The 27,611-nt window shown below is 40.5% G+C and overlaps 1 protein-coding gene across 18 annotated transcripts in view; it reads right to left on the reverse strand.

The window, feature by feature from the left end:
- macf1a (microtubule actin crosslinking factor 1a) overlaps nucleotides 1-27,611 on the reverse strand; it is a 215,483-nt gene that overhangs the window by 102,201 nt on the left and 85,671 nt on the right. For 11 of the 18 annotated variants that reach the window (XM_028035331.1, XM_028035320.1, XM_028035330.1 and 8 more), the window contains exons 1-25: nucleotides 23,311-24,336; nucleotides 19,111-19,277; nucleotides 18,908-19,020; nucleotides 17,435-17,541; nucleotides 17,195-17,314; nucleotides 16,213-16,308; nucleotides 15,927-16,054; nucleotides 15,756-15,849; nucleotides 15,190-15,344; nucleotides 14,145-14,448; nucleotides 13,008-13,136; nucleotides 12,846-12,923; nucleotides 11,966-12,127; nucleotides 11,766-11,870; nucleotides 10,985-11,080; nucleotides 10,554-10,679; nucleotides 8,828-8,980; nucleotides 7,367-7,378; nucleotides 5,346-5,500; nucleotides 4,228-4,354; nucleotides 3,960-4,143; nucleotides 2,877-3,043; nucleotides 1,846-2,024; nucleotides 1,618-1,756; nucleotides 322-515 (exon numbers count right to left, since the gene is read on the reverse strand). In XM_028035331.1, coding sequence (XP_027891132.1) covers nucleotides 322-515; nucleotides 1,618-1,756; nucleotides 1,846-2,024; nucleotides 2,877-3,043; nucleotides 3,960-4,143; nucleotides 4,228-4,354; nucleotides 5,346-5,500; nucleotides 7,367-7,378; nucleotides 8,828-8,980; nucleotides 10,554-10,679; nucleotides 10,985-11,080; nucleotides 11,766-11,870; nucleotides 11,966-12,127; nucleotides 12,846-12,923; nucleotides 13,008-13,136; nucleotides 14,145-14,448; nucleotides 15,190-15,344; nucleotides 15,756-15,849; nucleotides 15,927-16,054; nucleotides 16,213-16,308; nucleotides 17,195-17,314; nucleotides 17,435-17,541; nucleotides 18,908-19,020; nucleotides 19,111-19,277; nucleotides 23,311-24,336 — 4,316 coding nt within the window. Of the gene's footprint in view, nucleotides 1-321; nucleotides 516-1,617; nucleotides 1,757-1,845; nucleotides 2,025-2,876; nucleotides 3,044-3,959; nucleotides 4,144-4,227; nucleotides 4,355-5,345; nucleotides 5,501-7,366; nucleotides 7,379-8,827; nucleotides 8,981-10,553; nucleotides 10,680-10,984; nucleotides 11,081-11,765; nucleotides 11,871-11,965; nucleotides 12,128-12,845; nucleotides 12,924-13,007; nucleotides 13,137-14,144; nucleotides 14,449-15,189; nucleotides 15,345-15,755; nucleotides 15,850-15,926; nucleotides 16,055-16,212; nucleotides 16,309-17,194; nucleotides 17,315-17,434; nucleotides 17,542-18,907; nucleotides 19,021-19,110; nucleotides 19,278-23,310; nucleotides 26,249-27,611 lie in introns of those variants that run through there. The other 7 variants (XM_028035332.1, XM_028035335.1, XM_028035334.1 and 4 more) reach the window with 4 other exon arrangements.

Raw genomic sequence — 27,611 nt, forward strand, 5'->3', positions numbered from 1 at the left:
GTTTTCAAACTTTTATATCACTTTGGAGACAAAAACAATACAAATTAACTAAAAAAAGATAACTTCACTTCTTTACAATATATTTATTATTTCTATTAGTAATGTCTTGTTATAATATTCTACGCAAGGGACAGGAAACTAAAATATGATGAAATTTAATGTTTTGAAATGTCTCACTCACCAAACAAAGCACCAATTTAACAAAAAATTCCCCATTTTAAATAATTTTGTTTAATGTATAGAATATAAGTCACTGAGCCAGTAGGAATCATAAACATATTATTTTGAACCCAGCAGAAGGAAACCTTGGCAGCAGCCTACCGTGTCTCCGTTTGCTGCTTGACGCCGCTCCACCTCTCTGCCATCTGATTGGCTCTCTCCTGGTAGCGCTCCAGCTCAGGGCTGCGGTCCACATGCAGCTTCCCGAGCTCGGCTCCCGCCTCCTTGGCCCGGCCCAGCTGGACCTGCAGGGCCTGGAAGGTCTCCTCTTGTTCTGAAAGCTCCGCCTGCCACCGCTAAAAAACCACAAAACGATGACAATCAACTGCGACGTAATAAATACGCGTCAGGGCTGAAACGATTAATCGGATCAATCGATTATTGAAATAACGGACTTGAAGTCTTAACACGACATTTTGTAGTACTAGCATGATAATAATAAAAGTAACAAAATAACTATTTATTACAATTTTTTAGGTAACTTCATGAACCCCACAAACACAAATATTGCTCCTGAAAAACATTCCCATTGGTTATATGCTTCTTTAAGACACAAGTCACATCAAAAGGTGATTTTTGAGTGTGATATTTGCGAATGTATCAATATCTGTTCATACTCTCATTGAACAAATTGTTTAGAAAATTGCAAGATTAGGACAGTTCTTCTAATGATAAGTCAAAATTTCATGATAAAGGTTCAACTTTATGATAAATGTTCAACATTAGAGTCAACTAGCTTTTTCCTGACGATAAAAAACTAAAAATATCAATGGATGTGATAAGATAAACTCCTGAAAGTAAAAATGACTGTAAACTGGTTTACAGTAGAAAAGGCAGAAACAATTAATCTGATTAAACATGATTAATCGATTATTGAAATAATAGTCAACTAATTTAATAATCGATTGTTAATTGGAGTATGCAGACTCAAAAAACATCATTTGCTTAAATAACAACACATTTAGATCAGTAATTAAGCCAAAACTGTACAAAAAATATTTACACTTTGCATTTAGGATACAAATAAAACCTCCTTTGTCTGTAAATATGTTTTAGCTTCATCCGGTTCAGAAAAAATCTCATATTTAGCTTGTTTTGCTTCCAATTATTAATCAGTTAATGCAAAAAATAATGTTACGTCCAGCAGGGGGCGCTGAGCTTTTCACATGTTGATGTTAGAAAGATTCAAATTCATCGTTTGCTACAAATGATGCAATGTTAAGTTAATATTATTGTATTTTAAACAATCAAATATTTATTTTTTATTTAAAAAAGGAAGTGAATTATTTATTTGCATCTTTTAATGCATTTCTAATATTGTATAAAAAATGTGCAGAATGAATTAATAGGTAAAATAATCGTTAGCTGCAGCTGTGAAGCGTCTGAATCAGTTTTTACCTCCAGCTGGTCTCTGAGGTTCTGGATGGCGCCGGTATCGGCGGGAACGATGTCCTCCTCGCTCAGTCTGTTCTCGTACTTCCTGACCTGGCTCTCCGCTTCATCCAGGCTCCGCGTCAAAACGTCGACCGTTTTTAACCTGAACAGGTGAAAAATTAAAAAACATTTCAAATAATAAGGAAGCAAAACGTTCCCCTGTGTGGTGAGTGAATAAAAAGGTTCACTAACTTCTCCAGGTAGAGCGCCGACAGGTTGTGCAGCCTGTCGGTTCTCTCCACGGCCTGACTGAGCTGCGAGCGCAGGACAGGAACGCTGGAGGACGACGGCTTCTCCTCGAAGAACCGGACGCAGCGCCGCGAAACGTCGCCCAGACCGCAGCGCAGCGAGTCCAGTTCAGACTGCAGCTTCTGGAAAAAACAGGAAAATAAACGTTTTATTTCAGTTTTCTCTCTCTTAAAGCTGCAGAATAAAGGAAAAGGTTTTGTTGTAAAACTGTGAAAAAATCAATCTCTTCTACGTTCTCCAAGAATTGCTGAGGAAATGCAATAAAACAACCAATCAAAACAAAGGGGAGAGGCTTAGCGCTGTCAATCAACCTTATAAATTCGCTGCTAAATATGCTAATGACAATGAAACAACTTACCTCTACAGGAAATATGTTTATTTGCCGTCATTGGTTGCTATGCTAACTAGCCTTGACGTTCACAACATGTTATGCTAGCAGAGCAGAGAGCAACAAGCAGCGCCAGATCATATTGTGATTGACACCGCTAAGACCCGCCTCCTGGCTTTGATTGGTTGTTTCCAGTTAGCACTGGGAGAAGATCAGAAGCTAATTTTTTTGACAGATTATCTGTCTCATAAAGTATCACCACATGGTGATAGTTTCAACAAATATGTAAAAAATAACTTTTATAAAAGTTACATACAGGAGCTTTAAAAGTCTTATTTACTTTCTTATTTATTACACACTTATTTTATTCATCATTTTCTTCAAATAAATACTGAATTTAGAGTAATTCCACCTAAAAAAATTAAATAAATAATAATTAAATAAATAAATAATTTAACTTTGTAGGAAAACATTCCCAACAGCATGTTTACAAAAACTCTTTTTGAAGCTTAAACTTTTTAATTCCTGATTTATAAAACCAATTAGACATTTTATCCATTTTTCCTACACAGGAAGGGCATCCAGTTTCTACAACATTAACAGGTGTAGTTTCCGTTTTCCCCCAGCAGATGGAGCTCAGACTGACCTCTTGCTCTGCAACCTGCAGCGTGTTGTCAAAGCCGGCGCTCGACAGCCAGCTGGGAGGCGGAGTCTCGATGGCTCTCATCAGCCGGCGCTCGGCCTCGTCCAGACGCAGCGTGACGTCCTGCAGCTCCGACAGGTACGACCGCGACACCGACTCGTCTTTCTCCGCTGCGCAGAAAGAGAAACACTGGTCACAAACAGGCTACGCTCTCATGATCAACTCACATGTTTGGCTGAAATGTGATTTTCTGGTCTTTCATGCTAATAATTAAACCCAAAGGGAATCAGATTTCTCTGTGAAAGGTTTTCCAAAGCACAAGAGAAGAAGGTGCGTTGTTTACAGAATAATGGATCTCTCTGGATTAATTTTAAAGTTTATTCAGCAATCGAAGCCGACATTATGGTCATGAAATCATAAAAAGATAAAGGAAGCTGAAAAACAGGGAAAGCAAAGCTAACAGCAACAGCTGTTTGTGGAGCATCGACTGCTGATTCAATCCAAAGTCTGTTCTGAAGTGTAGTCAGAGCTAAGAGTGGTGGGATTATGAAGTGATGCGTTCACTGACTGAACTGTCAACGTCTAACATTTTTTAACACAAAAACACGATGGAGCAACTGGTGGACCACCAGGCAAAGATAGATTCTGGGGGGAAATTATGACCATGCTTATTGTTTTATTTATGCATATATCATATTTAATTACTTCATATCACACTTATGTTTTTCTATTCTATTTATATAAATATTATATTTCTTATTGTTATATTTGTATTTACCCATATTTCACACCTTGGATGAAGTAACTTGTCAACAAATAAGCAATTTTCCCTTGGGAATCAATAAAATATATTCTATCCTAAATCGGCCAATCAGATTGCTTCAAACAACCTTGACTTCCTGTTAGTGATTAAACATGGTGCTAGGAGACATAGAGCGTTGACTACTTTTAAATATCGTGTTAATAAAACTCAAGACGATGTCGGTGAAAAGATCAGGATTGGGTCGTTCAGAAAAAGCGTCTTTGTGTCGTATTTTCCTGCTGTGTGAATGAAAACTGAAGCTTTTGGCTCGGTGGCGCCCCCACCTGTTTCCATGTGGAGCAGCAGGTCCTGGCAGTGCTGCTGTGCCTGCTGAGCGTCCCGCTCCAGCTCCCGTCTCTCGGCCGCCGTGAACAGCGAGCTCTCCCTGCTGTCGGACAGGAAGTCGGCCAGCTGGGATGCCATGTGGTCCAGCAGCTGCTGCCGCTCCGACGGACTCTGACTGCGAACCTGACGCAGGAAACAGGCGGAGAACGGAGGTGAGACCTTCAGATTAAAAGCCTGGGACTTTCTGAGGAGTCGTGTGAGACTCACAGAGTCCAGAGTCCAGCCGGAGACGGACCGGATGTCTTTGAGGACGTAGTGCCACGTCACCACACTCTTCATGTTCACATGCAGCTGATGCCACAGAGACATCACCTTCTGGTAGAGCTGCTCCGCCCTGAGGTGACAGGAAACAGTCAGCGCGACGCGACGCGACGCAACCGAAGCCCTCAGCTGCTTCAGAACACGCAGTCATCCCTTTACATAGTTCCTTTAAATGTTTAATTGTTCTTTAAAAACTGATTAAAGATGTGTATTATTTTGTGTATGATTTTATATAATCTTGACCAAAAAATTTTTTTATTACCATCATCCATTTTTTATTTATGCTGTCTTGTTTAAATTTTTAATATATTTTATTTAATTTGGTTTTATCTCTTCATTTTTTAAATTAAAATATATTTTTTTACTCATTAAAGATGTTTCTTCTTTAATTAAGGTAGTTAATATAAATTAGTAAAATCCATCTACATGCTTGTGATGCATAAATAAAACAGAAAAGTTACTGTCATATATATATATATATACATATATACAGTACAGACCAAAAGTTTGGACACACCTTCTCATTCTCTGAACTGAGTATATATATAATTTATTTAGTTTTTTTACTTTGTACTTTTTCCTTATTTTATAATCATTTTATTAAACTGATTAAATATGTTTCTTACAAAATCCTAATTATTCTCTTTTGATTTATTTCTGTCTTATTTATTTTTTGTTTTATTTTATTTTTTTACTCATTAGGGACTTTATAAATCAGGACATTTAAACTGGTAAAATCCATCTGATGCTTGTGATCAGCATGTTTAAACTAACTATAGAAATAAGACCGCTCTGTTGTTTTTATCATTTTTTTAAATTTACCTAAAAAATACTTTCTTATTCTTTGAACTGACTAAAAGTGTTTCTTGTGACGAGCATATTTAAACTGTACCTAAAGAGAAAAGTTAGTGTAACAATTCTGATCTGAGGGCCATTTGCAGCCATGGGTTGATTTTGTTTCGGCCCCTGGACTTTTATTCAGATAACAGGATAAATTGCGGTTCATCAGTTTGATGCAGATTGAAGTTAGACGTTTCAAAAAAGCCGTAGAGTTTTAGTCGGACCTGCTGGACGTGTCGATGGCCTCCTGGTTGGGGGGAGGGACGGTGAAGCACACAGAGGGAACCATGGCTTCATTCCCAGTCGGGCTGATCACCTTCCACTTGGTGCGCTGGGAGTTGTCCTCCAGCACACACTCCTCGCCTCGGTTGATGGTGATCTGAGGCGGGAGTGGAAATATGGGAGAAAATTAACAGAAACATTAGAATAAAGGCAGGTAATTATGAAAGTTTGAGAAAATGAAAGAGATTAGAGACAGAATGGGACATTAGGGGTCAAATCAAGCAGGAGGAAAAAGAAAAAAGCAAAGAGCAACAGACTGATCATGAACATAAAATGAAAACAAATCATGAAGCTGCAGGAGATCCTGGAATGATCATGGGATCGGAGGAACTGGGACGGAAACGAAGAGGCTTTGCATCAACAAAGCTTAAACAGAAAACGTTCTCCAAACCCTGCGTTGGGTTTTCCTGACAGTCTGATCAGAAACCCAGCTGTTAGCGATTAGCATTTAGCTTCAGTTTAGAATAAACTGCCTTTCTCGCCCCTTCCCTGCACACAGACACACACGTCAATAATGCAAAGCTCGGCACAAACAAGGAGTATATGGAATGCATTCAGAGCTCGTCGTTTTCTGACTGAATGTGTTCAGTTCAGTGAGCGCCTCCGACTCTTATCAGCTGATGTCAGACAAACAATAACAATCATTTTCTGTAAATATTCTGCATTGGAATTGACCTTGTATCAGAATGTTTATATATAATTTATATGCATTTTATTTAGATCCTGCCTGTTTCTGTGTGCTTTACTCTGGTTGCACTAATATTTATTAGTTGTTCTAATAGTTAAGGCAAAAAAGCAAAAGTTGAATAAAAAGAGTCCAGAAGAAATATTCACAGATTTACTGCAAATATTTAAATCCATGTTTAATCATAAAGGTAGCAAGTTATTGTCATGTGATTATTTTTTTCTTTTCACATTTTATTGTTTAATTGTACAGTTGTTTTAAAATGTATATTTTAATTTAGATTTGACTTTGCAGGTTATTGTAAGTCGGGTTATCACAACTACAGAAACAAATAAAAACAATCTAAAAAAATTATTAGAGATTAGTCCAATAATTTATTTAATCTGTAAAAAATGTATTATGAGGAGTTAGTTGCAAGCAGGAAAAATGTGTTTTACAAAATTGGTTTTAAAGATAAGATAAGATTTATTTGTCATTGTCATCAACAGATTACAACGAGATTGAGATTTGCTCGACTCGAGTTAAGATGCAGGTTATGTGTAGATACATAATATACAAAGATAAAGAAATAAATAGTACAAAATGAGAAATAAATAGACATCAGAAGATGGTTGCAGCGCCTGGAGGTGTCGCAACAGAATTTACATTTTTAACAAAGTGGTGTCAAGAGCAGAAGTTCTTATGCCTTTGAATTTAGTGCCATGATTGCCATCGGGTAAAAACTGTTTTTTAGGCGATTTGTCCTGGTTTTTATTGCTCTGTATCTCTTGCCTGATGGCAGCAGCTGGAAGAGACCATGGCCAGGGTGTGAAGAGTCATTTAAAATGTCCAAAACTTTCTTGTGGAGCCTGGAAGTGTAAATCTGTTCCATAGTGGGGAGGGGGCAGCCTATGGTTCTCCAAACTAATTTTTATCAAAATGTTGAGATAATTTCTCAACATACATGCTCTAATGCTTAGAACAATTATAGTAGCACAGAACATATTAAGCCCCATTTTATTTGTGTTCTATTTAATTTATTTAATTTAATCATCTCATTAAATTTTTGTTTTGTATATTTTTGCTTCGTCATTTACAGGTTCATGTTTCATGTCTGTTATGGGATTCATTGTGTGAAACGTCAGAAGTAAAATAATAAATAGAAACGATTTTATTTTATGGGTAAATAAGCAAATAAATCAAACTTAGATAATTGTGTTAAAAAGTCTTAAATCAGCTGATAAGGAAGCGAGGGAGTGAGAATCTGAGGTTAGAGAAGGAGAAGAGAGGCAGCTATACCTGAACGTTTGTCTTGTCAGGCCGACCGACAGACGAGAGGAGGAGGAAGAGGAAGAGGAAGAGGAAGAGGAGGAGGAAGAGGTGGGGGGCGGGGGGGGGGGGGGGGGGGGGGGTGGAGAGAAAAAGCGAAGCAGAGAAAGATTACTGTGGTGCTCGACTCTCCAGAGCCTCTGTGACACTTTGAACCGAACCCCAAACCCAAACTGGAAGCTCCGGTGTTCAAACACACCGACCCGGCAGAACCTGCCGCTAAACATAGCAGCCGGACATCCAGGGGGCGCTGCTGAGAAGCTATGGGATCCTGCTTGGGACACATTTAGATTAATATGCTTTTAGACTCCCTGAAGACGGCCAAGCTAACGGTCCGTCAGAACCAGCAGGACGGATTCTTCATCTCCTCTGAACCCAAAACATCCTCTGGGTTATTTTCTACATTTCAACAGGAAAACTTTCTGGATCCTGATCGGTTTCTGATTAAATGTTGGAGCTGAAAAAAATAAGAATTCTGACTTTTTCTCAGAATCGTTTAAATAAATTTGGGACAGTGTGAATAAAATGCAGGTTTACAAATTCTTACTGCAAGGAAGAAACAGTTTATGAAAATAATTACATAACTAACAACATAGCTGACAGAACGTCTGGTTATTTATTTGGATTTTTGGCTCACAATTAGAATTAAATCAGGTTAAAGTCAAAATTGTATTTATTTATTTATTAGTGACCCTAATCCTCTTGATTTCAAGATGCTAAAATAATATTAAAAAGGTTTCAATATTTTATATTTATTTGATATTTCCTGAGCTGCAGTCCATCAGGAATAACTTAAACTGGGAATTTGACTCAAATAGACCAACGTCTGATTGGTTAAACTGGGCCGCAGTTTACCTGCAGATTGGCCACATTGTCACTGTTAATAAACGTACAATACACTCCAATACAGGTATATAAAATTATTTATTACCTACTAAAGCATTGAAATTAATTTTATTAAGGACTTCCACATTTAATTTTTTTATTCTGTAAATTATTTCACATTAAGATAATTTCAGATTTAATTAATTAATGCATTACTGATTTTATTATAAAAGGATTTATCAAAAGCCGTGTAAATTTAATAGATTGTGGCACTTATTTTCCTGACTAGTTTAATAATTGAACCAATTCTTGATATTTAAATGAATGGAACAACAACGACCTTATTTCCTCCATCTTGTCAGATCTTTTTAATCCTCTTCTTTTATACTGCTTGGGTTTTCTTTGATGCTCGACTCACTTTCTCTGACCTGCTTGAGAAAAGTGAGGAGATTAACAGGAGATATTTTTCTCCTGATAAACATTTCCGTCACATTTCTCCAAGCGAACCCTCGCTGCACTGAGAAGGAAACTTGGAGGCATTTCCAGGGAAAGGTGACCATTGATGAAGGTCAGAGGTGAGAAACAGGTCAGGCTCGGGTGCCATACCTCGATTTGTTTGTAGTCGCAGATGGCTCTGATGGGTGTGGCGCCACCCAGTGGACTCTCCGCACTGCGGGGCCGCAGCTGGACCACCGTCTTGGCCCGACCCACCAGGCCGGCCACCGTACTGCGGTACTCAATCAGCTGCTCCTTCTCCTCCTACAGGAACAGCAGAGGGTCATAACTCAACTGGTGACCTATTACACTTCCTCTAACAGGTTAGTTAAGTCTGTGGTCTAAACAAAACTTGTTCATTACATTTTTTACTCATTCTTAGATAATCAGATTTTAGTCTGTTCAGTTCAGAATTAGTCGTGTTAGAGCGTCACTTTAAATTCAAATAAGCTGCTCAACTCAACGTTTGCACTCGCACGTGAAAATGGCTACAAACAGATGCGCAATTAAACAACCATACATCTTTGAAAAGCAGAAGTGGAGCCTCCTGCACAACAAACAAGAATGTAGCAGTGCCTTCTGGATGGTGAGTCAACAACAAACTCTTGTCATTTCCAGCAGCCGTTGTACAGCATTAAAACCAGCTGACCACGTTGGAACAGTCTGATTCTGAGGACATGATGCCTTCAGGTGCGTCACTAGCTATAGCGGCTAACAGGTGCTGTCTAATCCAGTAATATATATACTGAAATCTGAATCCTGTCTGCTTAGACAGCACCAATGTCTCCATATCCATAAATCATAGCAGGTCTTGCTATGATTTATGGATATGGAGATGCTGATGCCATCTAAGAAAACTTTTTAGCCTTAATAATTGAAGGGACTGAGCTGCAACTTTAAAGAGACGCAAGAACGTGGAGAAGCAGCAAAAAGACCAGCGTTGTCCAAGCCTCTGGACCCGAGCGGACCTTTCCAACTTGGCCGATAAACATTAAACATTTAACTGGAGGGCTCTTTGCCCTGACAGCCGGCGCTACACCTCCTCATCATCATCTGGTCCAGAGAAAAGAGTGTCATCAAAGATTCATGATGGAGAAACAACAGGGAGGCAGCTAGCAGGTCTGTGCTGATGAGTTTTTACATTACGCCTCAGAGATGAATTTCCCACTGAGAGACGAGGCGCCACTGTTAGGCGAACAGCAGCAGGTCAGCTGGTGATTTAAACCTGAACCAACACGGACGAGCTGAATTTCTGGAATACAAAGAATGAGGTGTGACATTCTGAGGTGAACAGGTACAACGGCTCCTGGGAGAAACATCGAGCTGGAAACGCCATCAACAGGAAACAGAAAAAATTGAAGGTCAAACCCCAATATGACCTCCAGCTGAGGACTTATAGGAGGATCTATACAGTAGGCCTCAATTAGCAGGTTAACGGTTTGATTCTTGACAGGAAGAATAGGAAAAAACTAATATGTAGGGGTTGGAGGAAAAAAACCTTGTGGATCTAAAATCAAGATGGCAGCAGGGCTGAGGTCTGCAGAGCGGCATCTGAGTGAAGGACAAAACATCTGGGATGACGGACAGATGGACATGAATCACAGGATCATGTTATCAGAAAACCAAAACAACTCCCACTGGTGGGAGAAAAGAAGCAAGAGGCTGCAATGGCCTAGTCAAAGTTCAGACTGCAGATGGAAGAATGGAAAAATGCAAAGAATTCAGAAAATGAAAAAATGGATGGACAGACGGATGGCTGGCTGGCTGGACAGATGTGGGCGTGGCTTGATTCAGGCTAGTGACTGAGCTAAAGCTTTCTGATTGGACGTCTGGTTACCATGGAGTCCTGCAGCAGGTCCTCCAGTTTGCTCAGCCGGCTGTTCTTGTCGCAGGTGTACTGTCTCTTTATCGTCTCCTGAAGCTGCCGCAGGTACGACTCGCATTCCCTGGCGTCGCTCATGTACTGGAAGAAAACGCACAAACACCAGATATTAACAACCTGCAGAGAAAAATCCAGTTTAAACTGGTTTTATCCAGTTTAAACCAGATGGTTTTATCTAAACTAGTTTTATCCGGTTTAAACTGGTTCTGTCCAGTGTTACCTGGCCGTAAAACTGGTTCTATCTGGTTTAAACTGGTTTTATCCAGTTAAACTAGTTTTATCTGGTTTAAAATAGTTGAATTGCGTTTACACCAGTTTAATCAGAACTGCAGTGGTTTTATCCAGTTTTAAACGTTCCAGTAGCGTAAGCAGAACCTTAAGCTCACCTGGAAGTAGGCAGTGTTGTCTTTGAGATGCTGCTCAACACAAACACACAGCTGCTCCACCCACTGCCACTGCGTCTGCAGGGCTGCACTGTAGGCCTGGAAACACAGAAAACTTTGCTTTTATTTTCCTTTTTTAATGAAATTTATTTTATAATCACATAATAAAAATTGTAACTTCACAATTTAATTTATTCCACAGAAGCAAATCAAAGCAAAAGAAATGTTCATTTTAAATAACCTTAAAGCTTAAAAAAGTTTTAGATAATTTTCTGACAACAAAAACAAAAAATGAGCATTTTAAGATATTCCCTAAAAGATTAAATAAGTGTTTGGCTTTTTTTGCTCTATTAAATTTTTTACTGGTAATTGGAAAACAAAACCAACTCTATTGTTTATTTATTGCGCTGTAAACAAATAAACAAAATAAAAAGGAGATGGAAAACACGGATAAGTCAAGAAGTGCTCTCTTTGTACTATTTTAAATGCAACTAAGTTTAAAAACTTGCCAAACACCGTTAAGCTGGACCTTATTGTGATCCGGTGCTGAAGGCAAACAGAAAACCAAACATGAATTCAAGCTGCACAGACATGAACAGAAAAAATGGAGGATAAAAATGGAAAATAGGATGAAAGGAAGGAAGACATTGAGAAGAATGAATTTTCTCAATATCTGAAAGCTGCTGAATGTGGTGGGCGGAGCTTCCAGCTCAATGACACAGAAGCCCCGCCCACTTCTCTTCAGCAGCAAAGAACCAACCTGATGTAAATCTGTAAAGTTTACCTCCACAGTCTGTTTGGCCGGATGGTTTTCCTGACAGAGCTGGCCAGCCGTTTCCTGGATGGAACGCATCACATCCTGTTTCTCTGCCAATTCCAACCTCAACTCCTGCAACCAGAACCAGAACCAGAACCAGAGGGTTAACATCAGGGTGTGTTTACGTTTAGTGTTTACAGTGGGGAACTTTGGCCTCCGTCCCTCACCTCGTACAGCTCCCGCTTGGCGCTCATGTTGGCGTTGGCGTCGCTCCAGTCGAAGGAGATCTCCTCTTCCTCGCGCTCGTTGAGCCAGATCAGCTCCTCGGTGCAGCGGGACACGAACGCGTGCAAACTCTCCAGGCTCTGCAGGCGGCATGACGAATGTTCCTATGGAAACCACACAAACATCCCCCATCAGACACACAACAACACTTCCTCTCATTGTTTGGTCAAGCTGCTGGTTGGGATGAAACAGAGGATTTTAAAGCCAGTCGAAGATGAAATACAAAGTAGTTTTTGTCTAGTTTCTGGTGCAAATATCTTAATACAGCTGAAATAAGACAAACTAACTTACAAGTAACTTTTCAGCAAAAAATAGGAACTTGTTTAAGTAAATAACTCCTTAACATTGAATTTTTTTTATCCTACTCTTGTATTTCACAAAAAACAAGACATTTTTCTACAAATTAAAAGGAATTACAGATTTAAAACAAGATCCTATATTTACTTGAAAGTTAGTTTTGCCTTATTCCAAGAGTACCAACATAATTCAGCAGAAATTAGAGAAAAATACTTGGTAAAATCTTGTGATTTTGTGGTGTAAATTGTCAGTCAGACATTCATGATAAAAAGGGGCGTACTACTCCTGCTAAAACAAAATCCATTGATGTAAAAATGTCTTGTGTTGTAAAGCTTTAAAATGTACAAAACTGAACATTTAAAACTCCAAAGCAGTTACTTCAGCATCGCTGGAAGCTTTTAGATGCAACAGAACTGCAGAAACAAACATTTAACTAGAAAAAAGGGGGGAAAAAGATGGAAAGCACATAGAGCAGATGGAGAATTTGTTGTCATGCTTTAATGGGATTAACTGGGAAACACTCACCAGTAGCTTGCAGTACTGGTACTCCAGTTTGGCCAGAGTTTCTGAGTAGCTGCCTTTATAGTTTGGAGATACCTTAGCCTAAATGGAGATGAACAAAATCTTGATTATCAACTGTATTGTTTAATAAAAATAAAAACTGGTCCTGTGGGGCTGCATGTGCACCTCGTAGCTGCGCGCCTCCTGCAGGCTGCTCAGCAGCTCCTCCACAGCCGTGTGGATGGTGTTGTGCTCCTGCAGGTTGTTCTCCACAGAGGGGAGGTCTGCGCCCCATTCTGCTCCCTCCAGCAGCTCCTAAAACACACAATGACACATAAAGAGTTTATCTGCAGAATTTGGCGTTTTGTGGATGTTAAAGGTCACATCTCCAACATAAAATACAAAAGATTTATATTCAGACGTGAGAAGGTTCTGTCGCTGACAGCTCAAAACGATTTTCTATAGAAAGTCAAGATTGAGCAAAAAGTCAGTTTGTTTAAGACTTTAAGTGTTTTTATGTTTCTTTCTAGTAGGAGGGAATCAACATAGCAACCAGAGTAGGGCTGCAGCTAACGATTATTTTAGAAATTATTTTTCGAAATTTATCAGATAAAAAAATTTAAAAACATTGTGCAGATTTTTCATTTAACCAATCAAACCTTTTTATATATTAGAAATATGTTGAGAGATGCAAATAAACAGTTCAATTAATTTTTTTAATAAAAAAATTAAGAATTTTATTGCATAAAATGCAAGAACATCATGCCTTTACTGAATGTTTTATCATTTGCAGCAAAGCATGCAGCTAAACATAAAACTACAAATATCAACATGTGAAAAGTTCAGTTTACTGATGCTTGATTATTTTTATAAGCTGACTAAGGTGATCAATGGATTCTCTTTAACACAATTTGAACCATGTGACTATTTTTAATGCTAATTAATAAAAATATTAGTCCCAATGGCAGATTACTTTACTTATCTGTCATTGTCTTTTTATTTACAAAATTATACATTTGTATACTAAGATATCTGCAGACCAGAAATACTTGGTAGGTTTTTCTGTTTTTGCAGTGAAAAGTGGACGAGACACAGAGCTGAAGATACAACAAAACAAAGAAAAAGGTTTTATAGTTTTTAAATCTACAACATGCTCAACAGAGAAGACTTTATGGGTAAAAGTGGAGAGAAGCTCCATTTACCTCCTGAAAATATGAGAGTTTTGTAGGATGTAAAGAACCTAAAATTATCATCAAACCAGGAAGAGATCCACAGATCCAGGTTATGTTTAAAATAATCTGTGTTAGGCAGGTAGAGGCTGACCTGCGTCTCCTCCACCCATCCCAGCAGCTCGTAGATGAACCTCAGGCTTCCTTCGTCCTCTGATGACGACATGGCCACCAGCTGGGAGCGCGCAATCGGTCGCCGCAGGAGAGCGGCTCCAACCGCCCCCATGGCGCCCACGGCTCCCAGCAGGGTCTGACCCAGAGAGAGGCCTCCGTCTGTGGCTCTCTGCCAGGGCGGCTCCGTGCCGGTGGGCCCCAGGGACTGAGAGAAGTGGCCCTTCCGGTAGACGCTGGAGCACTGCAGCCGGAGCGAGACCAGCTCCTCCTGAAGGCAGTTAACTCTGCAGAAATCAGGAAATAAAGTCAGTATTAACGGAAAGCGGAGTGTTATTTATTTTATGTTTCTGTGTTTCCTGTAAAAACAGAAGCTCTGAAGGTTTGAGTCTGATTTAACTCCGCCCAACTGTCTGTCGGTGTTTTTTTCTGAATTTCATAACTTCTGGAAAGGTCACAAAAAGGTCAAACAGTGTTTTATATAGGAGGCAGAATTAATTTACCGTGCAGGACGAGTCAACATGAAAAGAATAAAGGGATTCAAACCAGGCAAGTTTCCTTTTACTTACAGTTAGTAAAAACTAGTGCTGGTGTGAACTAGGTAACCCTCCATTTTAGTTTAATTAATCTGCGTTGTGCAATTATGCGCTGAATTTTTCAGATTAATGCTTTGCTGTTTATATATGCATATATAGCAAAGTTTGAGAGATTCTAGGCATTTCAAAATGAATGAATAAATTGAGAGAACATTCCCATTTAACCCTGGAAATGTTCTTCAGGTGATAGAAGGCCAACTTTATAACTGTCTTTATGTTTCTTTGAAGGTTCAGGTCTGAATGTCGTGTGACGCACATTTTTCTTAATTGTTTAGAAAAATATTTCATTGATTGATGAGACTTTTTTGAACCAAAGTTTATCAGTCAGCAAAGTTTTTTAACCTAGACTTGAGTTTTTTTCCTCCGTATGTTGAGACTTGCTAACAGAATTAGCTGAACGTTCTCGATCCATTTTACTAGATGAATTCTCACCTGAAGGCCAGCTGGTCCACCTGGTAGTACTTTTCCTCTCGTAGGATTTTCAGATCCTGCTCGATTTGCCGGATCAGCGCCTCGCAGTCCTGCAGGTAACACGCCATTTCTCCCTCGCACTGCACCGCCTCGCCGCTCTCGGCCCGGGACGCGTCCTGAAACCAGGTGACAGGCGCTTCAGTTTCTTCCCTTATGCAGCAAACTCGATGCCAGATGCCAGGAAAAAGTAGCTCCTTTTTGCTTTTTATTATTTTTAAATGTTTTTAGTTTTCAAATTTTCTTTCATTAAATTATTCTTTTTACTTTTTTTCCTAGTTAAAAAACTAAAATGATCAAAGTGGTTTATTGCTAATTATGATGATTTTTAAAATCTGCTTTCTGTTGTAAAACAAATAAGAAGCAGTAATTATTAAGAGTGTTTCAGTTTCCAGGATAAACTTGGAATTTTTGCAGGAAACAGGAAAGCGGTGAGTAAATATTTGATGTTCCAGATGGCGTTCGACTGTGTTTACCCGACATCCAGCTGGGAGCCCTAAAATCTGTTAAATAAGTGCAGGTGAACTCACAGCCTGCAGCGTGTTCTTAGCCAGGGTGAGTTTCTCCTCACAGTCCACGGCCGTGTTCTGGATCTTATTGGCTCGCTGCAGCAGCAGCTCCACTCTGAAAGCACACAGGTTCATTAGGAACTCCTGTGAAATCAAACCTCAACGACAAAGAGACTGTCTGTGTTTCTGCACCTCTCCACGGCTGGCCTCAGGGCCTTCTCCCGCTCCAGCATCTCCAGGATCAGTTTGCCCCACTCCTCCTCCAGATCGTTGGGATGGAGGCCCGGAGGAAGCTTAATCCGGCCGAACTCGATCCAAACCTGGAAACGGGAACGGTTAACGCATCATAAGTCTTGCTCTGCGGTAGAATCAGCTGAGCGGGAACACAGGGGGAGCTTTTATTCTTCAGTCATCATGTGTTTGTGTTCTGCAGGGTTTGCTCCGAGAACCAACGCGGCGTCATGCACACGGCGCTCACCTCCAGCAGCTTGTAGAGATGCTCGATGTGAGACTTCTCCGTCTCCTTGCTGGGGATCTCCGTCTCCTTGAAATGGATGTACTCGTTATAAAGTGCCTGCAGGAGGAACGGAGTGTTAATGGACGCTGCGACTCAAAACCAGTCTCCTTTACAGTCTGTGATGGAGCTTCAGAAACAAACAGGCTTCAATAACTTCATGCACGCCTCATTTATAACAAATATGTCAGCAGGTTGCTCCTCAGGGCTTCTGGTAGTTTTTTTTTTCCTGCTTTATTTTCTTAAAAATGAATTACAAATAGCAGAAAATATTTTCAAAATGTGGCTTTTACTTCAATCAGCTCTTCCGGGCCAGGCTACAGTTATTTATATTTAACTATGAGAATATAGTCACAATATTATCAGAATAAAGACACGATTTTACCACAACAGACTCATAAAATTACTAGAAAAAGCAATTTAATGACAAAAAAGCTTGTATGATTATTTTTCCAATAAATTACTACTTTATTCTAACATTGTAACTTTATTCTCATATTATTTCAACTGTATTCTTGTAACATTATTTTATTTTTTTAAATAAATCAGTCTGACCCTAATATTTTGTCGTACAGTTAACTTGAATTTCAAGTCCAGAGAAAAAAAAGCTTTAAAAACGTTTTTCAAACAAGATGGCCGCCGTGGGCATGCTGACATCACTGAAATTTGATTAATCAATAATATCAACTAATCATAAACTTAACATTCAATAAAAACAATTAATCATCAACATTAGATAAAATTAATGATCAACTTACTTAAAATTCAATGAAATCAATTAATCATCAATTATCTTAATATTTGATCAAATCAATTAATCGCCCAGCTTTAGTTTTTGTTACAACAAACTTCACACCAAAGCAATTAACCGGAATCAGTTAGATATAAGATTAATTTGGGATTAATGTTTGGTCTAAAAGTGTTTTAAAATGAAGAAGATATTCACCTTGAGTTCTACTGGGTTCTGTGGGAAGTTCTTCTTGGCCATGAGGGCCGTATGCTGCCGGTTCCACTGGAGCAGAGACGAGAACCTAGACTGGTACTCCGACCAGCGCTGGTCCACTTCCTGGTGACCAGGAGGAAACAGTTCAGTGGAAAAGGAAGGAAACTTTCACTGAGCATATTAAAGGACAGCAGAAAATCTAAATTATCTTTAAAATGGAAATAAGCAGCAATCGGGTCACACCTGCGCGGCGATGCCTTCTCCTCCCTCTGGGATTTTAGGGAAAGCGTCGTAAATGGAGGAGACGTAAGTGATGACGGACTTCTCATCTGGAGACGGAACGTCCACATCTGAGGAAATCAGAGAGGAGAAACATTAAACCCGTGGAACCATTAATCAATTTAATTACGGCTAATCGATTATTAAAATAACTCAACTAATTTAGTAATCTATTAATTGTTAACTACAGTATACAGAATCAAAAAAGGCCATTTGCTGAAAGAATAACATATTCAGAGCAGCAACTAAGCCAAAACTGTACAAAAATAAATGAAGTTAAAAATGAAAAATCTACTTCGTTCGACCTAGAACTTCCCAAGTAATAGTTTTAGATTCATCCGGTTCAAATTCTGTTTTAAGAACATCTACCATAAAGCATGTTAAAAACTTCTACTATAAACCACCTTTTGCTATCCGATAATGAACTGGTTAAAAGAAAAAGTGAAACAGTTCAACCCTGCAATGTGTTAATAAATCAGGCAGATCTTTTCAGATTCATGTAGCTGCAGATGAATCCTCCACTACAAACGATCAGGAACGCTGCCATTGCATTTTAGGTAGCACATTTTTATTTTCCTTTTTAATAAAGGACTTGAATTTCTTATTGGTATTTTCTTATGTATTTCTAGTATTGTACAAGATGATTAAGTGGTTAATTGAAGATCTGCTGAAAGTACCATGTTTTTTGTTTTTTTACAATTAACTGATTAATCGTCAGAATAATCAATAACTGTCAGCCCTGCATAATATAAGCTAATCGGATCTGGTAGGTGGTAATTAACATTTTAATTTCACCAAAGAGGCAATTAATGTCCTAAAGCTCCACATGAGCAACATTAGCTTCATTTCCATTGTTCACACAAATTGGAGTTACAAAAATCTTTTAGCTAAACCGAAACACGTACATTTTTAAAAAGCTCACGCTTTGTGATATGAAGTTTTTGCACTAGGATTGTGGTTTTTCTGGCAGTATCAAAATAATTTTATTTCACAAAATCACATAAGTCACATGATCAACAATCGAGTGTTACTACTTGCGTAAAAAATGAAAAAGACGACAGGAAGTGGTCGGGTGACGATGGCGCACCATGGTTTTTAATTACTTTTCTCCTGAACAAACTTATTAACGTGGGATTTTAATTTAGTTTCTTATTTAATGGAAACACTGCAATTGCAAAAGTGTGTTTTCTCAACATATTTGTAACTGAAACGCAGCTTAAAACCGTCATTAAAACCCATCCATCCAATGATTCAGTAAGGAAAGGAAATTAAAAGCAGGTTTCCTCAATAAATGGCAGAAAAAGGGCAAAAAAAGACTGTCAGAGAAAATGTGAGAACAATTAACTAAGAGCACTTCAAACTATCTCCAGTAAGTCTGGCTGCTTTCAGGGAAATGTGTCATGTTAACAGAAGAGCGGTTCCGATCCGCAGCCTCACCCTCGGCGTCCAGCAGCCTGGTCACGCCCAGTGACTCAGCGATCTCGAAGGCCTGCTCCAGGTTCTCCCGGTTGCTCTGCCGGGTCACGGCCTCCATGTTGATGAGGTCCGGCCTGCAAAAGCAAACACACACATACAGAGGCAGCACGTTGGTGTCCGTCTGCCTAAAAACGCAGCGCCGCTCCGCCGGCGGCGGCCCTGACCTGTATCTGTGCAGCAGCGCGTTGAACATGCGGCCGTCGCTCCACGCCGAGCTGAAGTTGGTGCAGCGGAGGCCGGGGTAGCCCTCGGTGGCCTGCTGGCTCCATAGCAGCAGCTTCTCTTTGGCTGTGAGGTCAGCGGATTCGCCGCAGACGTAGATCTCTGAGATCTGGAGGGGAACAGAGAGCAGAGGGAGAGGTAGAAATGAGAAAACAGGCAGTAAAAACCAACAGCAGCCGGAAATGACAACGCTATGGAAACAACACAAATCTCTTTGATTGAACCTGATGCTTCCTCTCGTCTCAATGTCTTTGACTATTAATAAGAATAATGAGATAATTATTCATGTATAATTAAATAAACGTATTCTCTGCAGCATCATTATCCTCCTCTTACTGCCCAGCCTCCATTTATCTCTTCTTATCACCTTCCTTCATCTTCATCATCTCCTGTTTCACAGGATGACCAACAAACAAAGTTTGTTCCTGAGAAAGGGAAACATTTTGTCCTAGTTAAAGAAATCACAAAATATTATTTAAAAAATAAAACACACAGAACATCTAACTTAAAAGATTAAGAGACACTTTTAGGACGTTTTTCTTTTGTTTCCCATGATGAAAATTTCAACTTTCCTTCAAGCGGGGTTGTGCGAGATAGCCCTGAGCAGTCAGTATCTTAACTGTAATAAAAAGCATTCAGTGAATGAAAAGTTCAATGAAAAGTTAAGTTTTTCTAAGTGGAGCAGTTCTGGCAGTTGGTATATTCTACCACCACCAAACCAGTTCGAGAGCTAAACTGGTGTTAATTACTGTCTGAGTTTAAAGGGGCAGTATCCTGTATTTCCCCGGCATTTTCTAACACAATCCAGTAACTGTGTCACCTTCAGTTTCTGTGTATATCAAATGTGACTTAAAAGAAATTTGATGCCATAATATGACACTTAGAAATTGGGCCTCTGTCTCTTTAAGAAGCTCCTGCTCTTTGTGACACTCCGCCTTCAGTATGTCATTACAACAATGCTCCTCCATGATGCCATTTACAGCCGTTATTGGGAGTGTTTCACTGAGAAGTAGCTCCAGGTTCGCACTTCCTCCAGGTGTTTGCTAATTGCTGCTGCTGCTAGTCTGAAGGAGCCGAGTGGAGAAGGCGTCAGGGAGGGAGAGCAGGCGTATAGGCACACCTGAATGGTTGCCATGGAGATTTCTCAAACATGCATGAAAGAATCAGTCTGTTTTTAGAGGATAGAATAACATCATAACATGATCTAAAGCTCAAAAAAAGTTTATTTTACATTAAACTCCTCCTTTAAAACGTCAGTGCACAATTAGAAAGATTTCCTTCTTCATCTGTGATTATTTTCCACAAACGGTCTCTGTAATACCATCAAGAAAACAAAACGCTTTGATCGCATCTACGCATCTACCATAAAGCATGTTAAATTCCTGCTTTCCAGCGCTGCTTGTGTGGTTCAGAGACAGTTGTTGTAGTTAGTTGACATTTTAAAATGTGTTTTTCCAGTCGAGGAAAAACTTCTGCCTAAAACATAAACAAACTTGAGCCACTTCAGCCAAATGAAATCAAAGTTTCTCCTTCCCCAGACGCTTAAACACAGCTTCCATGGAGGCTTTTCCTCTGAATCCTGTCTTCAGAGACCGTTTGGATCGTTAGTGTTGCAGGGGCAGTAACTGTCAGCGCTTGGCTGCTGCTGCTATCATCAGTCGTCTCCTGTCAGACCGCCCTCCCTCCCTGCCGCTCACACGGAGCCGGGAAACGTCCGGAGAATGCCGGGAGACTGCGGCAACGGCCAAAAAATGCAGAACAGGAGAGAGCAAAGAGGACAGCACTGCTAAACGCGCGCAGCAGAAACCCAGAAGATGTGAAGTTCAACACCTGCATGCATGTATGCAGAAATACGTCCATGACTCTGCAGCACTTATTAGCAGCTAAAGTCGCTATTAATGCATTAATCTGCAGGTTTTGATAACTGAATGCAACTTTAGAGACCAAAATCCAAACCTATAGTTGCCACATCAAGTGATGTTTGAGGTCAGATTTAATATTAAATTCAACTATAAGCAAAACAAATGACTGATAAAAACTGTTTCAACAGATCTGTTGCAACACACAGGTCAAGTTTTATCACAATATTTTGTGGCAGTAGTATTACAAAAATAAAAGTCACCTTCTGAACTAATTACTGCTGCAATTCTGTATTTATTTAATTTACTGTCAGAAATGTAAATGTTACCATCCAAAAATAAAAAAGGAAAAGTGGAAAGGAATGTAAAAAAAATTTCAATTAGCTTTAAAAACGAATCAGACAATTTTGAACTGCAAATGTTATCCAAAAATTTAAAAAGAAAAAATTATATAAAGCAGAAAACTGAAAGAAATACAAAAAATACCCAATTAGCTTTAAAACTGTGAATCAGATCATTTTAAACTAAGGGCAGGACTTTAATTTCCATTCATTAAATTACATAGATTTTACTCCTTAAAAATGTTAACACAATTAAAGTAATATTGTTATTTTACTTTTGTTTTACTCCAGTGCTGGAACCTTTGTTGCGTGTTTTAGGTACCCCTGTAAATCTGATACATAAGCTACATCTGCTAACAGCAGCGGTGCTGTTTCTGCTTCAAAACATTGTCTTCTCTGATGCTGCAAAAAACAAGAAAAAGACTATTGGTGTGTTAAAGTTGTGCTAAAAGCTATTCAAGCCTAAATTAGCATTTTATTGATAAATTTAGCAGCTAATTTATTAGCGAAAATGTATTTTTAACCAGAAAATGTTGCTTATTATGTCATTTAAAATGCAATTAAGTTGAATAATAGCAGACCCTGAGATTAACTCAATTTTAATTGTATTCCACCACTACTTTATACTGTTTACTTCTACTGTAAATGACCTTTTCCTCCAGCCGGTTTAAATTTGTAGTAAACGATTAGTTTCAACTTACAGGAGAAAGTAAACCCTGTCATTACAGCCACTGACCTTTCTCCAAAACACTCAACCGATCTTTCTGCCTCACACACTCCTACAGACGTCAGCAGTGTGTGTGTGTGTGTGTGTGTGTGTGTGTGGGCGTGCACATGTGCGTGTGTGTGGGGAGATGAAGGGAAAAAGGAGGATGGAGGGACTGGCTGGGCCGTGTTGATTAGACCACGACAACAAAGCCGGAAAGAACCGACAGAAGATGAATGTCCTCAAACTCCAGTAAGAGCTGAAAACTGACATGACCGCTGCTGCAACCGGCTGCACACATGACAACGGTGAAACCACGAAAACAAACCAGACACAAACAAAAAGAGCTGCAGAAGCTTCTCCAAACACCAGAGACCAGTGGTCTGGAGGATAAGGTCCTGGAACTAAATTATTCCTCATTTCCTGGGAATAAATATCTGTGGTCGGATTCAGAGAATCAAAACAGGAAAAGAGAAACACTGAAGTTATTTCTAAATATTGTTTTTATGCTGACTAATGCAACTATTGAAGTTATTCACTGCAAAAACACAAAACCTCACCAAGTATTTTAGGTCTAGGTTTTAGTGCAAATCTCTTAGTACACTTGATATGAGACAAAACAAAACTTCTTTGCAAGGTTTTTCGTCAAATAATTATTCAGCAAACGTTGGATTTATCGGCAACAGAACAAGCTTCACTGCAAAAAAATCTAAATCTATATTAAATAAAGCTATAGGTTTCGCAGTAGAGCTTCAGTACTAGGTAGGGACCACAGATGCCCACAAAAGGCTAGTCTTTTAGTTTCCCTCTAAAAATACCAATTTTAAAAGTCTGAATACCAAAAATACCTTAATAAACATTAAAACACTCTGGAAAGTGTCTCAGCACTACAGCAGAAGTTAATTTCCACAGTCTTTCTTAGATCTTAGCGCTACAGCCAATCAGCATCAAGGAATATGAATGGAAATGAATTGGCTGCTTTGCAAATGTCAACCAATAGCATGCGAAATAGCATTGCGCCTCATTATTTCAGCTTCCAAAAGTACATTTTCTCTCAAATGACCTACAAAAAAAGATACTATAGTAATAAGCAAATCCACAAGAACTAAGCCATGAAGATGGTGGAGTTTCCTGTTCTGTAGTTTTCTATCAAATTCAGGTTTAATATTTGACCAAAGGCGTTAGTTCTAGAAACGTTGGACGGTTTGATTCGGTTACCTTTGTAAGGACACAAACCTGCGGCAAGTGCTTCGAAGCCGCCTGTTTCTGCGGCGCCAGCGGACTCTCCAGGGTAGAGTCCAGTTTCTCAGACGAGCTGCTGGTCAGGCCTCCCCAGTCCGTCTGACTGGGAGAGGTACCTGCCGTTTCCGGAGACGTCAGAGGAAGATCGCTGGAGTAGCCCGACTCGAAAAGACACGAAGCTTTCATGGCGTCCTGGATGTGCAAATGGCCGGACGATGTCGGGGAATCACCTGCTGGTTCTACCAGCTTAACTTTCAGGATGTTTCCTGCAACGGGTGATGGTGCCGGAGGTTCTTTATGAACATCCACCTCGTTGTCCTTCCGCAGCGGGGAGCCCAGATCACTGGGGTAGACCGTCCGCACCACGCAGAGCTTCCCATCCACCTCTCGGATGTGGACTACACCTTTATGTTCCTTTACTGCCGGCTTCGGCCTGTTTCCCCCTCCATCCTTACTCACTTTCTCCTTCTCCTCTTCCCTTTTGTGTATCCAAGGTTTTTCCAGAATGCCTTGAACTTTCTCCCTAACCCGGCAGACCTTGCCTCCTCCTGGAGTGGTACTGCCCAGAGCCGGCGCCGTGTTGACCGGGGTCGTGGCTGTGGTTTGGCTCAGAATGCTGGAGACGTCGATGATGGCGCTGACTGTGTCTTCCTCCCCAGGAAGGCAGAAGACTCCTCTCCAGGCTGGACTGGGTTTGGGAGTCGCTTCGAGTATTCGGCTGCTCAACAGTCCACTCATAGAGCCGGGAGACAGAGCATTGCTGTGTGGATCGGTTCTGGAATGACTTAAATGGGATTCAGGCACTGTTCTGCTACACTCCACACCTTCAGGATTTTTCTCCTTCACCTGGTCAACCTGGTCGGACTCATGGACGCGGGTTCGTTTCTCCTCCCCAGCCCTCCGGTTCTTATTGCCCTTCTGCTTACGTCTGAAGCGAAGACGTTTCTTTGGTGTCAGGGTCGGTGCGCCGTCCGGATCGCCCTCCCGAAGAGGCCGAACACAACCCATTGAATTCCCCATGTCTCCGGAGATGCCCCGGGGGGGAATGAAGCAACAAATGGGAAGCTCAAGCTGGTGAAAGATCAACCTCTAAGGTCTGGCCATTGCCTTCCAGCGCTAATCCTCTCAATTCAAATCTTGCTTTACAGCTCAGTCTAGGTTGTCTCCCACTGAGTTGGATTCAACCGGGCCAGTCAGTGAATAGAAGGACTTGTGAACAATTTTCTGCACTGTTTGTAGTTTTAGCAATGGCAGTGAAGAAAGCGAATGAAGCAGTTCAGTCCGTGTTGGTCACGCTTCCAAATATTGAATTAACATTAACAGCCATCTCGTTCAGCTCGGCACTTCTTGGTAAGCTTCACTGCTTTGAACTGGCATATTACATACGTCACGGGCTAAAGATGAAAACTTCAGAGTCCACACCTTGAGAAAGCTCAATAGCCGAGAGCCCGGACCCTCTGAGTGAAGCAAAGAGTAGAACAAGATGCTGGATTTTACTAGGCTACCTTCCAATATATAAATCCAGGAAGTATATTCTCCAGTCCGTTTGTTCGGTGAAAGGGGACAGGTGGAGATCAACTCAGTCTAGCTTAAGACTCAGATTTATTGGCAGCTAGTTTAAGGCAACACATCAGAGTCGTTTTCATCCCATCTGGGATTCTCCAACAGCCCTGCCTTCAATACGCAGCCAAAGAAATGAATGTCAACTTGTATTCTAGCCTCATCTTCCATCAATCATTAAAAGTCCCAAGAAAACTGAAGGCATCTGTATCCCAAGGTGAGAAAAACCTTCTGATCTGCTCCTGTTTCATTCCAATCAACAGAACCAGAATGAAGGGATCCAAGAGCTCCATCTAAGCTCATGAATTAATTATCCTCAGACCACGCTGTGGTAATGTTAATGCAGCAGAGTAGGAGAGAGATCAGTATATCTAGAGTCTTCCCATGGTATTCCTGCTGCACGTCCTGCAGTCTGGATGTGTGTGACAGAGGGAGCCATCAGCCAATGCCGCAACAGATTGCAGGAAGTCCAGCCAATACTCTGACAGCTTACTAAAGACTCAATCAGATTTCCACCGCTCCTCACGTCTAATCCAGACCATTCAGGAGATTTCTCCTGTGATGATTTGGCTCCTCTGACACATGTTTTTATCCTCAGTGTGGCAGCAATTAAAAGTCTGAATATGACTTTGCAGTTCTGAAAAGCTGGGATCACAAGACTCTCCACTCCATCTCATTCCCTGACTTTTAAAGTTGTCATTTTGCCAGGAGCCCTTGGGAACTCAGGAGCCCTGTAGGAGCCCTGTAGGAGCCCTTGGGATCTCAGGAGCCCTGTCTCCTCATCAGGTGGTGCAGTGCGACGATGCAACAGCTGGAAAACCACACAGTTTGCAGGACGAGGGCAGGACTTGGATCAGTATGTCGAAAACACGTCCACACTCCCCTTAATTACTCCTCAAGTCTGTCTTTTCCTAATTAGGAACAGGCCTCTGGACTCCGAGGCTGGGAAGTCGAAACAGAAAGCAGTTCTGGTCATCAGTTAGCTTCTTCTTGTGCAGATGTACAGCGAATCTGGAGCACAGCCAAGAAATTCGGAGTCCGGTGAAGGATAGTCCAGAGCATCACGTAGGACCGCAGAGGAGACTAAAACATCGCGTCCTCCCAGAAACAAAGACGGGAGGCGTCTCCGGCTGAAACTAAACCTTCAGAGAAGCCGATCCGATTGATACGCTGGAGGCTGGAACGGCACCGAGCGTTCCTGCGTTGTTGGGCGGTCCCTCAGATCAGCTCAGATCTGTTCCTGTCTGTGGTTTGAGGCCTGGCGATCCGGCGGCAGGCGGACCGGATCCACCGCTCCCTCTGCCGGCTGCACGGCTCGGTTTTATCCGCGGCTCGCAGACGCCGGCAGAAGGAGAGAAAAAGCTTTTATCTGCTGGCTGCTGCAGCTTCACTCTCTCCTCTGCTCGATCTCTCACCAGCCCACCCCTCCCATCCTCTGGCTCTCCTCCTCCACCAATCCGCTTCCACATCACTCGCCCCTCTCTCTCTTTCTCTCTCAGCTGTTAGGGAACAGCTTTCTGTGCTACAAACACACACTTGACCCAAAAGCTTCCCTGAACAACGATAGAGAGAAAACGGCAAACTGAGGATAAATGTTTCAATCAATTAATGCATAATTATAGTAATGTGCAGTTCTGGAGCGGTTTGCATGAAGCATCTACATTAATCTGCTTTTTGAAACACCAGAGTAGAGCTGCAACTAAAGATTATTTTATTAATCGATTATTCTATCAAATATTACAATTAATCAACTAATTGCACTAAAACTTTGCATATTTGCATATTCTGCTGATTTATTTATTGAACCATGTAAGCCTTTTTATGCTACATTAGAAATACATTAAAAATATGCAAAAAACCATTTAATTTGATTCCCTTAAAATAATAATAATAAAAAAACCATTTTTTTCCAAAATGCAATAAGAGCATTCCTTCAGTGTTTGGGTTTTTTAAATCTTAAATGCAAAATGCATTTTTTTTTTTTTGTGTAGTTTTAACTTAATTGCTGCTCTGTGTGTGTTGCTCCTTTAGTAAGTAGCATTTTTTAAGTCAGTGTTCTGCAGTTAATAAATGATTTGCTAAATTAGTTGAAGATAATTTCAATAATTGATTAATCACATCTAATTTGATTAATTATTTCAGCCTTACACCAGAGGAAGTAAAACTGCTCCTCAGGGTTTTGCGCTTGGAAACTGGTTTCATTTAGTGTTTGAAGGCAAAACTTTGACAGTTTCAAACAATAAACCAGTATCTGAATTATTCCAGGATTTATGGCCATATAATCCATCTAAAATGACTTTATCCCGGACTCCACCCTCACATACGCCAGCTTTAATCCTCTGTAGGGTTCCCACCCACCATCAGCTCCATGATGTGATCCTGTGCTGAGTAAAGATGTGTAGAGACTGGAAGTAGGGCTGGGAAATAAGGAATTGTTTTTACAACTGGGAGCAGCTGATTAGCATGTCAAAACATCAAATAACACCTGAATTACAACACCAGATCCCAGAGGAGCTGAGAAGGATAATGCAGAGCGAGGAGGAAGATGAAGCCATCTCTTCTATCCATCATAACAGACAATATGGAGATATTTGGCAAACAGACTGGATAACCTTCAAAAGACTCCAGTCAGAATATTACATGCATTACTTCATTTAAAGCAGTGGTTCCCAACTTGTGGGGCGCGCCCCCTAGGAGAGGCGCGGTGCCATTGCAGGGGGGGGGTATGGGAACCG

The sequence above is a fragment of the Xiphophorus couchianus genome, chromosome 13, assembly GCF_001444195.1.
Source record: "Xiphophorus couchianus chromosome 13, X_couchianus-1.0, whole genome shotgun sequence".
NCBI classification, from domain to species: Eukaryota; Metazoa; Chordata; class Actinopteri; order Cyprinodontiformes; family Poeciliidae; genus Xiphophorus; species Xiphophorus couchianus.